This window comes from Amphiprion ocellaris, chromosome 6 (genome assembly GCF_022539595.1).
Source record: "Amphiprion ocellaris isolate individual 3 ecotype Okinawa chromosome 6, ASM2253959v1, whole genome shotgun sequence".
Lineage (NCBI taxonomy): Eukaryota > Metazoa > Chordata > Actinopteri > Pomacentridae > Amphiprion > Amphiprion ocellaris.
The window spans coordinates 7,135,112-7,153,682 of record NC_072771.1 but is presented as its reverse complement, the minus strand read 5'-3'; the positions used below and the strand labels follow the sequence as shown (position 1 = coordinate 7,153,682).

General features: G+C 40.2%; 1 protein-coding gene across 1 annotated transcript in view; it reads right to left on the bottom strand.

Moving 5' to 3' along the window:
• Positions 1-18,571, bottom strand: part of nsmfb (NMDA receptor synaptonuclear signaling and neuronal migration factor b) — a 66,218-nt gene that overhangs the window by 9,124 nt on the left and 38,523 nt on the right. The window contains exons 9-13 of the mRNA XM_055011669.1: positions 17,401-17,434; positions 17,083-17,153; positions 15,336-15,415; positions 13,939-14,041; positions 4,085-4,160 (exon numbers count right to left, since the gene is read on the bottom strand). Of these exons, the coding sequence (XP_054867644.1) occupies positions 4,085-4,160; positions 13,939-14,041; positions 15,336-15,415; positions 17,083-17,153; positions 17,401-17,434 (364 nt within the window). The remainder of the gene's footprint in view (positions 1-4,084; positions 4,161-13,938; positions 14,042-15,335; positions 15,416-17,082; positions 17,154-17,400; positions 17,435-18,571) is intronic.

Below are 18,571 nucleotides of genomic sequence, written 5' to 3'. Positions count from 1 at the left end.
AGGGATTAGTGTGCATATATGCAGCTGTTATTTTCAATGCAGATAAACCTGAAACATACTGATTATAGACAGTCTGCACACTGGATTGCAGCTCCAAAAATGGATTGAACTCAAAACAAATGGAGTTATTTCCCTGTCTTTATTCAAGAGTGGAGGGTCTTTCAGTTTGAAAGCATTATATTTTCAGATTTCCCAGCTCAGGTACAAACCACTCAGACATGCTGCTGCCCAGATGTCCTGTTTGTCTCTCAGACTGCTTCTGTATGCTTGTCAAACTTTCAGATTTATGCTCTTGCTCTGTAATCTCTGTGCAGCATCTTCTCTGGAGCCTATAGGATGCCAGCAACGCACTGACCGATGAAATGATCACTGCCTCCATGTTTTACTTCTTACAGCGTTTCTGATGAGCAGCTCTGGAATAGAATAAATTAAGGACGAGACAACTATGTGCTCACAACATCAGATGTTCTTTTTCCATGGATAGACTCTGGGATGTGGCTGTGATTCTGATTATTTCACTGCGTTTGTAGCGAGTCAGCGTTGTCTGGTTAAAGCAGGTTAACCTGCAGGAGGTAGTAGTAGATCCTTTAACATGTCAAACTACGGAGGAGGAAATACATTCAACACCACTGAATAAGAGTTCATCGAGTCTCTCAACATCTTTACTGCAGAAATGACTCATGAAATCCAAGTGCCAAGATTATTTCTGCTGCTCACACACAGTCAGGGAAAAGGATTCTGAATTTCAAGAGCCTCACATTTGTTTTCCTGTGCGCTGGACGTAGCTTCAGCTGTACCTCAGGGAAAAGGATGACTGTTTTTCTGCCTGTTCAGATTTTGAGTATGCAGTATGATACCCCTCCAATCAGGCTGATGGAAACTTATTCAGTGACTGTCAGAGTATTGATGGAGGATTGACAGTCATCAGATCTAGAGACAGTTGTGGGATCACAGCAGGAAAAGGATGTGGGTCACAGAGCTGCCGTCATTGACTTTGTGTCGTGGTTTCATCAGTCACTGCTTTTCCATTAGTAGGTCCAGGGGGGGGAAAAAACAACAAAAAACCCCCCAACAAACCACTTCAGCGATTCTGCATCTGCAGTGACACTCCTCTACTTTCTGCAGGCACAACATGAAGAGTTGGATGGTGTTTGGAAGGTTTTTAATGCCAGTATAGCTTTAGAGGTCCTTTTGTTTAAAACAGACTCAGTTGTGAAGTTTGATGAAATGCTCATTTTCACTCCATAGCAACTTGTGATTTAATTTACATCTAACATTAAAATTCTAATTGAAGCTATCAGTACGTACTAGAAGTCAAACCCTGGGGCCTCGCAGCGTTTTCATCGGAAGCAGCAGTTATTTGACACTTGCTCTCTATACTGGCCTATTTTGATGAGTGTCTCCTGACTGTTCTTCTGATTGCTCTGTGTGCTGTGGGGACTGATAAGAAATATTACAATGCAGCAAGACACACAAATGTGCTGCACTTAAGACCTGCAGTCTCGATCGTGTGTCGTGTGGGGGAGTCTGAATCACTCTTATCTGGTTGCTGACTTCAGGTTCTGGCTGGAAAAGAGTTAAAGCTGTGTTCTAAGGCCGGATGGTGCATCTATAAAACAAAACCAGAATCTTTTAAGTCTTTCGAACTATTTTAATTTGTTCTTATTCTCCATATACACCTCAAAAACCTAATTAACTAATTACAAGTAAATAAGGTCATATTTGCATTGGATGCTTTTATGTTTTGACTGATTGTTGTCATTGAGGGCTGCTCGCCTTGCAGATAGAAGATCCCTGGATCTTCCTGCATGGAGTCTCCATGTTCTCCTGTACATGTGTGGCTTTTCTCCAGGTTCTCCAGCTTCCTCCCACAGTCCAGAAACATGCTGAGGTTAATTGGTGATTCTAAATTGTCTGTAGGTGTGAATGTGAGTGTGATTGTTTGTCTCTATGTGTAGTCCTGTGATAGACCCCAGCCCCCCACCACCCTAATGAGGACTAAGCAGTGCATAGATAATGGATGATGGATGGCTGGATGGATGGAGGGATAGATGGATGGCTGGATGGATGGCTGGCTGGCTGGATGGCTGGATGGATGGATGCTGTCAGTGATATTCTGGCTTTTCTCGCTGTTCAAACAGGTACCATGACTTTCCTGATATAAAAAGCCAACACTTCTGTAATTTCCTTCACTGGTGCTCTGTCTCATCATACAGGGTCACGTTCTGTTTTCAGTTTTCCATTCCACTGCTGCTTTGGTCTCCAGTGTTGAAACCAGTTTGTTGTGCCGCCACGTTCAGCCAAACTAAGTTTTTACCCATTTTACAAAACACAATTTTATGTTATTTCAATGTCAGGCCTTACAAAATAATAAAAAAAGAACCCTTTTCTCATTACTGGAGTAAAAATACTGCCTGTCTTGGTTCCATTTCATGGTCGTCTGCAGCTGCTGAGTGTGTCTGACTAGTGAAGCTCACAGCAGCAGCTCAGGCTACTGTCGTGACTCTAGAGGACACTTTCTGCTCACGCTGCTGTTGTTTGAGAAGAAGCGCTGAGGAGGAGGCATTTTTCACACCGTGTCTAATGATAGATTCTGATTAAACCATGAAATTACATGTATCACACACCTGTGAAAACAAGCTCATGTTGTCCGTTGTTCAAATGTTTATCATGCATTCATGGTGAGTTACTTTTAGACTTTTACTCATTTTTAGAGAAATTAAACTTTTTTGTATTTTGGTTTAAAGCTGACTGCTGCTCCTGTTCACGTGTGTGTCTGTGTGTGTGTGTGTGTGTGTGTGTGTGTGTGTGTGTGTGTTATAAACACAAGGTCAAAAACAGAAACCATAGGCCCTTATGAGGAATGGGCCTCCAGTATAAGCCCCATTCCTTGCTTTGTCAACATATGGAAAGTAGACCTCATGTTTCTCAGTTGCAAAGTAAAATTACATCAGTTAAACCTGCTGAACCATTCCAAACAAGGCAATGGTTCAGAGTTTTGTACCATAAATAAGCTGTCACTCTTGTGCTTTTCAGAAAAAATCTGTACAAATTTCTATCATTTACCAATGACCAGCAAAATGTTTCTTTTATTTTTTTGAAGCTCATAAGAGTCACAGAGTTCTACCAGTCTATTTAAATGGTCAAAAAGCACTGGGAGGACTGGGAGGACTGGGATTGCTGGGAGTGCTGTGATCCTCTGGCTGCAGAGGTAATATTCCTTCAGGGACAAAAGATGGATCTCAGCTGAGAGAAACAATGCTGTGAAGTTTAAGTGGATGCAACTATGCATTAAGAAATCATTAAAAAAAAGATTGAAAATCATAACATTACACACCTCACATGTACAATGATTTAGGAGCCTTCACTGTAATGAATTCTAATCCAATACCTCTGGATCAACGACCTAGAAAACACAAACGCTTAGCTGTGCTCGAGGCAGCGCATGTGCACTTAGCTAACCATTCAATATGCAGAACACAATCTGCACTTTCAAAGCTGACCTGAAAATGCAGTGAATAAACTTAAAAGAGGAGGGCAGATTGGAACTGTGCAGCTGCTGCCTCTAATCAGGTTTAAGAGCTCACCTCTGACCTGCCAGTTCTCTTTTTGTTTGTCTTTTTCCTTGTCTGCATCATATTATTCCTAGACAATGTGCTGAATCCTCTTCCCAGCGGAGTGTGGTGGATCAATAGAGGATGGGAAAACACACGGAGGCCATAATGACGTTTTAATAGAAAATAATTAGCATGGCATCAATAGATGTCGGGAAAATGACTGATGAGGGATGTGTTCAGAGCTCAGTAGAGTTCACACCTGTATGTTTGCTCACACTCCCTAATATGCTCCCTGGCATTGATTAATGGACACGATTAACATTCAGCTGGAGTACTGCTGAGTCCCATAGCTGTGAATCAATACCAACACTTTATATGTGTTTTTTTTTCATGTGTGTGCATGTTGTGGGGCGCAAATCCTCTGTAGCACAGGTGGAATAAGTGTGTGTTATCTGTGAAGAGGCAGCAGAAAACCATTATCAGAGCCCAAGTGGAACTATGACTAAATATGCATGCGGCGCTCTCACCTTGTGCCGACAGCTCTAGTGGGGACTTGAATTCGACTGAGGAGGGTCTCATCAGCCTCTTCAGAGTCTGAATAAGCTGCAGGGAAAGAGGGAGAGAGAGGGAGAAACAGTTACAGAGAGAGAGAGAAGACTTGGTTCCAAATGCCACCAGGCATTGTGAAAGGAAAACAAACAGAGCAGAGATGATGCAGAGATGGGTCTGTGTGCAGAGCTGGAGGAGGCCCGACACAACCTTGATTCTGTTCATGCAGCACAGTGTGTGTGCAAAAGGTCAACGTGCCACTTACACAGCAACAGCAGAATGAAAGAGAGAGGCACTTATGGTAATGTTTTCCACCCATATAGACACATCTGTCTCGATGAGTGGATCTATACTGAACCATAGGCCACAAGAGCTGGATCACATGCAGGGAAGAAGTGAAGGGCAAACCCATCTAAATGCACTGAACCTGCCTTTAATCGCTGGCCCAGACCTCTGTGTTGTAAATTACCAAGATGCATATATAAAACTGATATCTTTTCTCTGAGAGTCTGCATTTAAGGAATGAAAAGTGTTCATTAAAAGGTGTTGGTACCACAAAGCCCCACAAGCCAGATGGTTTGTTACAGAGAACCATTCGAGAAGGCGTCGCTGGAAATGGTTTGGAAAAGAGCAGACACTTTCAACAACTACTTGGCAGGTAGATGGATGAATCATCTGTCAATCACCATCTATTACCTATAAGACACCCAAAGCTGCCAGCAGCTCCTCTATGGTGATGAGGGTCCAACCAACGGTGCATCGGACACAAGTGCATCGCTGAAAGTCTGGAGAATGGAACTCTCCCATGATCATGATATTGTGAATCCCATAAGAATCCAGCTGCTTTGCAACTTGAAGTAAAAGATGAGCTTCTCTGGAGACAGAACAGGGATGAGTTGCTTCTGGAATGTTTGCTATGAGACACCCTCTGATCCAAACAAAGCCAGTTTCCCATTACTGCAATTTTCAGTAAGAAAAAGCGTTGCTAGTAGCATTTTTTTTTAAGCTGGGCTGATGTATGATTTTTTTTTCAAACCTTGTACGATGTGCTAAATCGTACTACATGTTTTAATTGGCCTTCCTGCAACAAGGACCTGTGGATTTCACACTGAACATACAGTACCAATCAAAAGTATCGGGTCACCCAGACAATTTCAATTCAATTCAATTGAAACTCTCGAGATCTGTCTCAATTTGAAAAGTCAGCTTTTTAAAAAGCCAACATGGTTCAGTTCAGCATCTGTTGGTTTGTTATTGCTGTGTTTCCTAGAGATCCTTATCTGTTCAGGATTTAAATTAATGCCTCTGTAGTAAACAAAATAAAACAGTGTCCGGGTTCTAACTTCTGTCATTTAAGGAATGTATAAAAATAAGATGATTTATAGAGAAATCTGTAGCTTTGTGTGATACATCTCACCGTTTGGAGGGTTTCTTTTCTTTTCGTTCTTCTCATAAACATGCTCAAATTTTCAAATAACTTGCCCTAAAAGCTAAAACAGTGCTGCTTTATAAAACCATGCAATTCATGTGCATATTTTCACAAGGGTTTTCTAATCATCAATGAGCCTTTCAACACAATTAGCTAACACAATGTAGCATTAGAACACAGGAGTGATGGTTGCTGGAAATGTTCCTCTGTATCCCTATGGAGATATTCCATTAAAAATCAGCTGTTTCCAGCTACAATAGTCATTTACCACATTAACAATGTCTAGACTGGATTTATCATTCATTTACTGTGATCTTCATTGGAAAAAAATGCTTTTCTTTCAAAAATGAGGACATTTCTAAGTGACCCCAGACTTTGAACAGTAGTGTATAACTCCTTGTTAATCTTCTGTAAATCCTTCTTAGAGCACCCGTTACTTGGTACAGCAAATAACATATAAATGGCCCAGCCACAATATCGCTCAGAACATCCACATGTAGCTGTGTGCTTTTCAGCGGTGACAGACTTCAAAGGATGTGGCCTTCAGGGATGTAGCAGACTGTCTGAGCCACCAGCATAAATAAGAATAAGGATAAAAACGAGAGTAAATCTGCAGAGGATTCATTGTAGCATCATTGCTAGCTCCCACAAACCTCAGAGTCAAAAGTATTTTCACTTTGGAGATTGTTTCGAGATTGAAAGAACTTATGTTGGCTGCAATTGAAGAGCCTTTGAAATTACTTATCAGCAGGATGTGACATATGTCAGCACTGGAAACTGGATACAACACACATGTATGTGTCCTTTCCCAAGTCCAGTATTGTGCGCCTATAGCATATTGTTGGAAAAAACTAAGATGAACACATCTGCTGTTCCCATCCTTTATCCGCTGTACATTTCCATGGTACGCATCATCTGGAGGCCTGTCACTGTCGATGATACTCCTGCCTCTGGCCTTTGTCCACAGTTCCTCCACCTCCTCCTCCCTCTAGTTCCACCTTATTGTCCCTGATCCTCCTACACTCCCTGGGGTTTGGTCCAGTGCCAGCTGGTGTGCCATCACACATAGAGGCCAGCAGTCAAAAGACATTTGCAGGTTTCATCTCCAGAAGACTGTGCTGGACTTGCATCATTTAAAAGAGGATTAGGGTTAGTGAGCGCCGCTACTAGCTGTTCAGTGAAAAATAATACAAAAACATGCTGCTGCCATGACCATTTTAAAAGAAGAGCTAAACCTACTGTATGATTGCAACTAGTTTTGTCTTTCATCGGTTTTTCTACTAATGTTTCTATGTATGTACATATATTTTAACAATGTCACTCAGTAATTTATAAGCTTGATAATTATGCTGTCATGTGTCAAACATTATGGCATTACCTTGGTACCTATGATTAAGTTTTTTTTTTTTTTAAATCTGAGAATTGAAAAACAAAGAAAGTAGCTTGAAAGACGAAGTCCTTGGAAAGCAATTTATGTTTCCAATAAATGAAAAACCAACTTCAGTGCAGACAGTTTTATTACCCAGTGTCTTTGGTATCTTGAAAACATAATACTTGAGATTTTTTGATCAGCTCTTCCAAACTTTTCTTGTCCGATGTGCCCTTTAGCATCCCATCATATGAGCTCCTTTATAGTCTCTCATGATCCAAATGGTTTTAGTTCAATACTTGAAGTAGATCTTATACATTACAATACAGTAAACAACACTTGAACTCTCAGGGTCAGTTCTGTCAAGCGATCGACTGTACTATCACTAGCACAAGCTGAACCTTTAAACTAGTTATCCATCACTGCTACCTCTTTTGCTTATATGCTACTTTCAGCTATTTAACCACTTATCCATTGATTTCAACTAAATGTTCTTGATTGTTGCTTTGATTGATTATTCATTACCTCTGTGTAACTATTTAAATTAATTAACCATTACTTTGGCTGTTTAATTAATTTCAAATGGGTATTCATTACTTTCATCTAACTCTCTGAAGCATTCATCTATTAGGCTACTTAATGCACTGGTTCAGCAAAGTATTCATGACTTTAGACTATTTCAAGTGTTTATCAATTCTTTTTAGATAGCTGTTTTATAATAATGACATTTCAGTCAACAATTTAACCATTTATCTACTACATTTAGCCAACATCTTTACCTCTCCTCGAATTAATTCTAATGTTTTGTTTGTTTGTTGTTTTTTTTCTTCTAAATGAGCTTCTCCATAGTCTTCTAACGTTACTACCCCCACTGGTTGATAATCATTGCTCTATAACAGAGCATGCTACTTGGCCATTTTTTGAAAAGAAGAAAAACTCAGACATTTCAATTATTCCTTGATCAATTATCACAGCTCTTACATTTAGAGAAATTAATTCTAGAGAGGGACTCAGCTTTTTTCTATAAATTACAGGCCCTTTCTCTCTGTCAATAGCATTATTATGATGACCAGGTATGCAGCAGGCAGGCAAACGGTCAGCAGATAACAGTGGTGTACTGAACACAAAGAAGCAGGGAGCAGACGTGGACACGGTTAGAGAGGTGAAAGGTAACACAAGCTGCCATACACTACTTAAACAGCTAATGCAGCCTGCTCTGGTGCTTAACCCTGACATTTCCTGGAGGCGTTACAGTGGCAGGCCATCAATAGACCATGACTTCTCAAGGTGGAGGTCAGTGTAGCTAATGTAGGGAAGCTGTTCGCAAGAAAATGCTTTACAAGAGCCGTGAACCTGAAGGAATCGAATTAATCCTTCTATTGTTAATCAAACAGCGCACCAACAGAGAAAGCACCTTTATGTGTTTGTGGTCAGGCTGGCTTATAGGTGTTAACAAAAATGTAATCCAGTATAAAAGCCCTACTTTGTTTTGTGGATAGTTTTACAGTTTTACAATTACGCTACACTCACACATATACACTCACCAGCCACTTTATTAGGTACACCTGTTCAATTGCTTGTTAATACAACTAATCAGCCAATCACAGAGCTGCAACTCACTCCATTTATTCATGTAGACATGGTCCAGACAACTTTCTGAAGTTCAAACTGAGCATCAGAATGGGGAAGAAAGGGGATTTAAGATACTTTGAATGTGGCATGGTTGTTGTTTGTTGGTCTGAGTATTTCAGAAACTGCTGATCTACTGGCATTTTCACACACAATTATCTCTAGAGTTTACAGAGAATGGTCTGAAAAAGAGAAATAACCAGTGATCAGTTGGTTGGACCAAAACGTCTTGTTGATGTGAGAGGTCAGAGGAGAATGGACAGACTGGTTGGAGATGATAGAAAGGAAACAGTAACTCAAATAACCACTGGATACAACCAAGGAATCCAGAGGATCTCTGAAACACAATACGTTGAACCTTGAATGAGATGTTCTACAGCAGCAGAAGACCACACCAGGGGCCACTCCTCAGCTAAGAACAGGAAACTGAGGCTACAATTCACACAGATTCACCAAAACTGGACAATAGAAGATTGGAAAAACATTGCTGCTCTGATGAGTCTCCATTTCAGCTGCAACATTCAGATGTAGGGTCAGAACTTGGAGTAAATGACATACAGCTTGGATCCATCCTGCCTTGTATCAACAGTTCAGGCTGCTGGTGGTGTAATGGTGTGGAGGATATCTTCTTAGTACCAACTGATCATGATTTAAACTCCACAGTCTGCCTGAGTATTGTTGGTAACTATCTCCCTCCCTTTATGACCACAGTGGACCATCTTCTGATGCTACTTCCAGCAGGTTAAAAAAACATTTATATGGGGCCACAGCCTGCTTTTTCCAAAATTATTCTGGAAATTTGATGTTATTGTATATGTATATTACACTGATGAGTCAAAACATCATGACCAGTTAGACAGTTTAAGCAAATACTGTGGTGGTCAATGTCTGGGATTTATGAGACAGTAAGTGAACGGTTGGTTTTTGAAGTCAGTGTATTAAATATGAGAGAAGGTAAGAACACCTGAGAGACTGTGACAAAGACCAAACAGGCCACGGCCAGATGTCTGGGTTAGAGCATCTCCAGAAATGTTGACGCTTGTGGAGTGCTTGTGGTCAGCGGTGGATAGACCTCCTGAGGGGGAACCATTAACCAGGGTGAGGACCAGAAACAAGCCTGATACAGCTGTGTCCGTTTATGTCCCGAAAAAGTATGATCTTTATATATTCAGTTAAAAAATGACTGAGTACTGAGGAGAATGAGTATGACCTCTAAGCCCTGGGTTTTCGACCCTTAAATAAGATGGCTGCTGGTTGATAGAAGAGCTGCAGCCTAGTGAGTGGATCTATTAATAGTGGTTCTCCAGCTGAGCCTGCAGGAGCGCACACAGGCAGCAGCAGGGGGAAAATTGTTAAATGCAGCGAAAAAGCCCTTCCTTGTTCATCCCCCTCCTTGTGTGATTTGTACTGAAACCCCATGAAGGCGATGCCAAATGTCACAGTGACACTGTGTACTGCTGGGTGTTCTTTATATCCAGAACATACAAGTCTGACGCACAAGCAAACAACCAGGGTTGTAGATGTGCTACAAGCAGCATTTTGAAACATTAATGTATCATTTTCTAATTAACTCCACTACCTGGCTGTGATTCCATAAAACACATAAGGGTGGAGATTAATTGTTAGCCAGATAATAGCTTTGCTTTCTCTCACATTGTTTTCACATCAAACTGTATATTACAGACTTCTTTTACAAACTGATTCATCACGCAACTACTTCAGCTTTGTTTGTATCTGGCTAAATTTTACTGCACAAAAGAAACACAATAAGAGCAGGAGTGGAAGTTGTCTCTAAAACTCAAAGATTCAATTTCACTTCAACTCAGTTTCAATTCAGTCACCTTCTGTTTGTGAAGGAGGAAGAAATACAGTTAGATGTGGGATGCAGCCTCAATGTTCATGATCTGTAACCTCAGCTTTACCATGAGATGAGCAGCAGAAGATCTGAAACGCTGACCAAATATCAGATTAAATATTATTAAAAGTATAGTCTACTAACTGTGAATCAATTTGTACTAAATCCACATGATGAATTCAAGCTATTAGGTTTAAAATATTATACTTCTAAAAGTTCATCGGGACTTTTCACTGCTGACACTCTTTTTATTCTAAATGATTTATGGCTCTCTCAGTCTTGTCAGAACTACAAAAACACATCTTGTACAGTTGTTTAGTGATGTAGGTCAGTGTTGCTTCTAATCTTATATGTACCTAAAAGGAACACTTAACCATTTCCAAAAAAGTTTTTAAACTGGTCTTGCAAAACTTTTTTAGAAAAAAGTCTGTAAGAAACAAGTCACTCAAGCTTCTACTGATGCAGATAAGAAGTATTTAAACTTCCTATCTGTGTGGAGTAATGAGGAAACTACAAGTCCCCCCCTGACATAACCACATTAAACCAACAGGACTGACAGATTCCCATCCTGTGTTTCACTTTCTGAGCTTTGACTGGAGCCCTTGTAAGGATGTCAACTTCTTCTGAAGTGGTTTTGTGGTATTTCAGTGGAGAACTAGTGCCAGCATCTGTTCATCATTTCTAAAGTGGCACTCATTTTTTCAGGAAACCTGGCATATTTCCTAAAGGGCCTGCCTCTTACTAATATTACTATGACTGAAATGGATGCAGCACAGTTGGACTTCATTTCTGTTACTGCATCAGATTTTGTAGAGTTGCAGATAAGATTTTCTAGAACAGGTTTATGACCATCAGTGTCACTGACTCATTGTTCCAAGACTGTTGCTTACTGTCTAAATTATACTTTCATGAACTCATAGTAATTTAAAAAAAAAAAATCTCACTCTGGCCTGGTGATGAGGAGACAGAGACCTATTGTTTTTCTATATTCTCCTCTATATAAGTGCCTTTTTTTCTGTAAAGCCAAGGTTGTCCATTTTGACCTCACAATTGTGGACGTGTTACTGACTGAATTTTCAGTTGAATTTCAAAGAACAGCTGAGGACTTAACTTGTAATGTAGCTTTCAGATTTTCTAGAAATTCAGTTTATATTACATTGCATTTGGCTGGAAATGTAATTAACAATGTTTGTAACAGCTAATAATCTAACAAATGTTATTCATTCTTTAACTCTGTATACTGCACTACGTGACAACAGCTGACAGGTGAGATGAAAAACACCGACCATCTCCTGGGTTCTGCTGAGAAACCTTGGTTCCTGCCGTGGATTTGTTTTTTGACTCGTGCAACCTACCTAAACCCTGCTGCAGACCAAAACCTGCTAAGGAACATCTCGAGGAACACGACAAGAGTTTAAAGCATGAACCTTAAAGCTTTCCAGATCCCAATGTGATTATCTGTGGGATGCACCAGAACAAGTGACTGATCCTGCAGCCTAAAGGACCAAAAGGATCCGCTGGAACCAGACAGCACAGGACACCCCCACAGATCCGCTATCCATGGCCCGGTGGAGAATCTACACAATATCAGGCAGGTGGTTTGAATATTGCTGCTATCAGTGTATATTGTGCTGCAACTTTATACTTTTTTCTGTAGCTTGCAACGCTACATGCTGGTACTGCATTGTCAAAGTGATGGATACCTACTGCGTTGCTATATTTACCAATGAGCAGTTTGCTGAATGCAGCGTTTGTGTATCTCTGCACTTTTGGATAAAAAAATAAAAAGAGATTAAAGAGTAAATGTGCTGAATGTGTCACAATATAGAATGTATATCTGAGGCTGCCAGTCCTCTCAATGATTGTTAGTCCGCCAAGGAACGGCGGAGTTATGTGATGATCGGCGCACTTTTGTCCGTCTGTTTGTCTGTTTGTCTGTCAGCAACATTACTCAAAAATGAAATAATGGATTTGGATGAAATTTTCAGGGAAGGTCAGAAATAACACAAGCAGCAAGTGATTAGATTCTGGCAGTGATGCGGCTTATAGTCTGGATCCACGGATTTGTTAAACATTTCTGTATCATGGCGTCACTGTAACCATGACAACAAGTGAACACTACATCAGCTGCCTGCTGATGATCACATGATTGTGATCCTACTACAAATCCACCACTGAGGACTTATCAGGACTTATCCATCAGAAATGATCTAAGGAACAACTGATTAAATTGTGGGGGTGTTTCTGAGTCCCATCAATTCCCGCCACCCGCTACATATTTAGGTCACGTGATTCAGTATCAGTACATAACATACACATGTATAACACACGCCTGTAATCAGCACAAAGTCATTTAGTTTGTGGGTACATCTATATTAAATGGACACATTCTATGCCATGATTTCTGCCACAAACTTTTTCAAGATTTTATCCATCAGAAATGATATGACTGAGCGGCCATGTAGGAGGACTGCGCTCTCTGACTGCTTTTCTTGTGAGTTTTGTTAGCTACTAAAACAATGTAATGACATTAACCAACTAAATAAGAAACTGTTTTCAGTTTTCTGACTTCTTTCTATAACTCTCATGTTTCCAGCTTCACACTGTGTTCGAGTGCTCTATCAAGGTCAAGAGGTACACACACATCCAACATGCATTAAATGGCCTTTCTGTCTCTGACATGCTGGGATTATTCTCCATGTCAAAGTGAGACTTGTGTGGCAGGAGAAGCTCTGCAGGAGTATTTCCCAGAACATCTAACACTGCGGTGAGCAATCACACAAGTCAGTAGAACAGTGTGTCTAATGTGGCTGCATTGGGCAGTATGAATATTTCAGTGTGTGGGCATGTTTCATGTGCATATGTGAGCGTGTCTGCATATAGTAAGTGTGTGTGAGTCCTGTGGGGGTGGAAGGGTCATGGCAGGCAGGCGTACCAAACGAGTGGGAGAGCAAATGTGTGAGTGTGTGATTGCAGCAGCAGCAAGTAGGTGTCTGTGTGTAGCTGGATTGAGGGGGTGTCAGAGACTGTTCTCCTGTCATTCCACAGTGCTGAGTGTGTGTGTGTGTGTGTGTGTGTGTGTGTGTGTGTGTGTGTGTGTGTGTGTGTGTGTGTGTGTGTGCGTCCTGTTCTTCATCGTCCTCCCCCCTCCCTGTGCTGTGGCGGCCTGACAGCAGGATCAGAGCTACAGCCAGGCAGCAGAAGGTGCTGGGAAAGTTGGAATTCATAAAAAAACACTTACCTTCACATTATCTTATCTTCCACATGCACAAAAAATGCTCGCCCTTTCATTATTCTACCATGCATGTACTAAAAGTATACTTCACCTCATTAGACCCAGAAAAACTCTGGAATATGAAGAGGCAGAGCCAGCAGACTGTCGAGGTGATTTATCTGCTCAGCGCTATAGAAAGCATCTGGCTCCAAGCATGTGTGCACGTTTGTGATTGTGAGTAAGCATTGCTGCACACATTCTAAGTAAACTTCTAGACTACAGTGGTGGAGATAAAGAGTGTCATTTGTTGCTGAGGCTACAAACAAAGACAGCTACCTTTTCTCCGTTAGCGCTCCCCAGCACATAGCAGCCCATGATGTGGATGAGGTTCGGCTCCGGGTTCAGCTTCGTCATCAGCCTGCTGAGCCGCCGCCAGAACCTGGTCACAGGAGAGGCGAGGGATGAAGATGATCAGGGTAACGGTGAAAACTGAACTGATGAAAGGCAGCTATAATCATAGTTCTGAATATATTTTATTCTTTATGGTTGGAAACTTCTGTCCCCTGCATCAATCACATGCAGTCCACAGATCTGTGCGTGAAAAGGTGAAGGGAAAAGCTGAGTGGAGCAGCACTGACAGAAATCTTTGTCACCTTATCATCCAAGCCTACACCACCTACATCATTGCATTTCCTCATTTCCAGAAATCAACTGTCAAACCCCATGTAGCTACAACCCAAAGAGCAGAGACTCCGTGACAGCTCAGAGCTGTGTCAGTTTCTGTTTCAGTCAGCTAATGGTCAACAGTTTATGAGTGAATGATCGTTGATGTGACTGTTCTATAGCTCTATACCTGCTGGAAGCATGAGAAAGTGTGGTTTCCATAACACTAAGAAACACAAAATCTGGACTATTTCATACTATTTAAAATGTTGCATTATTCTGTAATTTTAGGACAGTGGTTGATAAAATAGTTTGAAAATGGTGTTTAAACTGTTGTTGGCAGTAACTAACCAAACGCCTTTGGTTGGCTGCCTTTTGACGTAAAAATCTCCTTGGCAACCAGCTGTGGGATATACAAAGAAAAGCATTTTTTTTTTCAAAGAAGATAACATTAGATGACCGTCTGTGTGACTGTGTGAACATCGTCCATGTAGCCGAACGAAGCCCGATGACACGGACACGACCACTCTACTGCTTCAACCACAGACTGTCTTCCTCCAGGAAGTGAAGAAGTAAACACACAAATATCTAACACACAAAACAGGGTAAACATGAAGCAGCAGGAGTCTAGACTGTTCAGTAATACTGTGATTACTGAGCAAAGCAAACACAGCTCCTCAAACCTACTGTGCATGCAAACAGAGCTCAGGAAGCTGAGAAGAACAGGTAGGTGCTCAGGTGGATCATCACTGAAATGAAACCGTATGGAAATGCAGCACCATATGTCCATTTCTGTTTTCTTTGAATTATTTTCTGGTCGTGCATCTTTTCCACACGGACACTCAACTGTACATACAGAAAACTGATGATTACCTCATGTTTAACATATGATTTCCTCCTCCTACTGTAACTTTAAAATAGAGACTGAATAATCTATGAACCAGCTTCAGAGTGCGCTGCCCCATCTTTGCTCTGCATCACAATAATAGGCTTAAATGCTGCATTTCTTTCTCTGTAAAGACTCCAACAAATAGGCACACATTGTTCCTTCATAATGAAACAAAACTTACTGGATCATGTCTTCCTCTTTCTCCACCTTGGCAAACGTGGCCACTTTGTTCTTCAGCAGGTACAGATGTCCCGGACCTCCCTGGAGAAATGAGTTTGTGTTATGATGGGTTCAGACTGCAGTGGAATTTAAAATGTTCAAGGAACTGATGATGGCAGGACTGTGGCTGGAGGTGTGTGTAATCAATTATGTCAATCACTGCCTACAGGAATAAAAATATAAATGCAACAATTTTCTGTTCCATATCTAAAACATAAAGCCTAAATATTATATTTAATATTAATAAAGCTTAATATATGCTATATAATCACGGAAGGAAATGTGTTACATTATTCAACAGGACCACAAACGCAGCATGAGGGTGGGAAATACTATCAACAGTAGCAATAAAACAACTTCATGATTTCATTATCATCTATAGTGCACATTATCAATAATAAATACATAGAAATGTAGGCAATAAATAATTAAATGAGAAAACAGCACAAAATATATAAACTAAAATAATTTCTTTCCACCATAGCAGCTTTATTGAAATTCTTTTTAATTTTATTTATTTATTTTACAAATCAGCAGTTTATCCTTATTTTCCTAATTATACTTTCTTTTCATAAAACTTCTCCCAGTAATGGTGTCATCACTAGCCTGTCATCTCTGGGTTTAGAAAATGAAACCAACATGTTGTAAGGTTGTCCCTAAAACCACGTCTACACGACCAAACCAGTCTGAGTGACACAATTACTCTCAGCCAGAGGTAAAGCAGAAGTAATGCTTGTGAGAGTTCTGTACCTTATTTTACGGGCGTTTAGAAGGAATCCATGCAGCAGACGTGTGAATATTCAGAGTGAGTCATTTAGAAAGTAGTTTAACAAAATCTAACACTGTGTTGTGCCTTACAGAGACTAACATATCTGAAAAGTATCTCATTCTGTGACTTTGTGTGGTGTGAAATTGTGTAATTTTTTTGTCTCGTTTTTGGCCATGTGTCGCTATTTGTCTAATTTTGTGTCTCTTTTTTTGTTTCGTGTTTTGTCTCATTTTTTGCCATTTCGTGTGTCATTTTTGTCGTTTTGTGTCTCGTTTTTGTAATATTTTGTCTTCTTTTTGTAGTTTTTTTGTCTTTTTTTGTCTGACTTTTGGCGTTTTGATCATAAAGTAAAATACTATATCACTCAGTTCCAGATAGCTGTGACTAAATGTTGTGTTCCTTTGTAGACACTCTGTGATCTGGAAGTTGTAATGTGGAAATGATAAACTGAGGCTGAATGTTGATGAAACTGAACCTATTTTTCTTCAGAAATTTCAGTTTGTTCATAATGTTTTATAAAAAGATAATTCCTTAAATGTGAACATTATGAAAATTAACTTTTTTTTCCACTAAAACAAAGGAAAAATCTGCAGTTGTGGCTATTTATAGGTTATTATGCTGTGATTTTACTACTTGAGATCAAATTGGGCTGAATGTGGAACCTGAACTAGAATGAGTTTAAAGGCTGAAATAAGTTGCTGTTTCTGTAATCTATGCTGCCAAAAGTGAATAATTGTCACAAAATATAAGATATAAGAGACAATTTAAAACATTTCACTTTTTTCAGAGAATAAGAAATAAACATATGAGCTGATATCAGCTGTTTTCCAGTTTCTAATTGCTGGTTAGAAACTGCTGACTCAATTACTGTATCACCACTTCAAAAATGGGACCCAATAACGTCAAAATATTTCTTAAATGTGTCTGTGCTGTCACTGACCTGACAGAAAATGAGCATGTTCCAGATTCTACAGCCTTTTCTGTAGGCAGTCAGCTTTTTCTCGATCTCCTCTGGGGTGAGAGACAGTCAGAGAGAGAGAGAGAGAGAGAGAGGTGTCACTTTTCCCACTCAGCCATAATGGTGAGACACATAAATTGGCCGTCCCTCGAGAGAAACACAAGCACGAGTAGAAAAACAATGAGTCATCTCTGCACTCCAGCAAGCTCCAACTTATTCCACCCTCATCTTTTCCACATTTACACAAGAGCCGTTTTCACATGAGGGCTTAAAAAAACAGAAAGGAAGCCTTGCACTCACCGAGGATGTCATCGAACGTGGCGTGTTCGTGGTCCTTTAAATGGAATATTAAAACAGAATCATTAGTTCATTAAACACTGAACCAACTGATTTTCTACACACAATGTTCATTTACAGTCATTAATGGAAATATTGTTTAGGAATTACTGCAAGAGAGCTGAGTTGGTTCACATTTACAGCTCATAAATCCAGTGTAGACATTGTTAATGTGGTAAATGACTATTCTAGCTGGAAACGGCTGATTTTTAATGGAATATCTCCATAGAGGTACAGAGGAACATTTCCAGCAACCATCACTCCTGTGTTCTAATGCTACATTGTGTTAGCTAATGGTGTTGAAAGGCTAACTGATGATTAGAAAACCCTTGTGCAGTTATGTTAGCACATGGATAAAAGTGGGAGTTTTCATGGAAAACATGGAATTGTCTGGGTGACCCCAGACTTTTGAACGGTAGTGTATGTATAGTCACACAATGCAGGCTATTCCATGCACCTCTAGATCTTAATACCAGATACTTAAACTAAGTGGAGTGCTCATTTTTAGCACAGAGAAACCAGAGAAGTCAACCCATGAACTCATTGGCTCCTACCATTTGTGTTTCAGCCTGATTACTGATGATTAGCTTGAATCTGGCTACATGCCAAGGACAGAAAAATTGAAATCTGTACACTTTTCTGTTGACTTCTGTGGCACCTCATCAAGAAACACAAATGGATGAGTGTGCAGTATTTTTTCTTGAGACTGCTCACCTTTTACATCCAGATATCCAGAGCTATCTAGCCACTCTCTGAAACCATAATGTTTTGTTTTTTAATGCCGAATTTATACCATTTATCAGTGCCAGACACTGTAAAGATAGGAAGAGCTGTTGGATTTTCAACTTCCTGAAGGTCCTTGAACCAATCATGTGTCCTGTGCAGCTCAATGAAATCTGTGCTTAAAATCATGACGTCTTCAAAATCACTTTACTCTACGTGTCACATTTTACAATTTGCCAAAAACAACCGTTCGAGCCAGATCCTGCAAAAACAGTCTGAACTACTTAGCACAGTGAGATTCCATGATTTGCTCAGCTGGGACCAACAGTTGTCTAACAAAAACTCAGAGAAGATTTGGCTGAACTGCAGGCTGTGTTTACACAGAGAGAAAGGAGACAAATATAGGAACAAA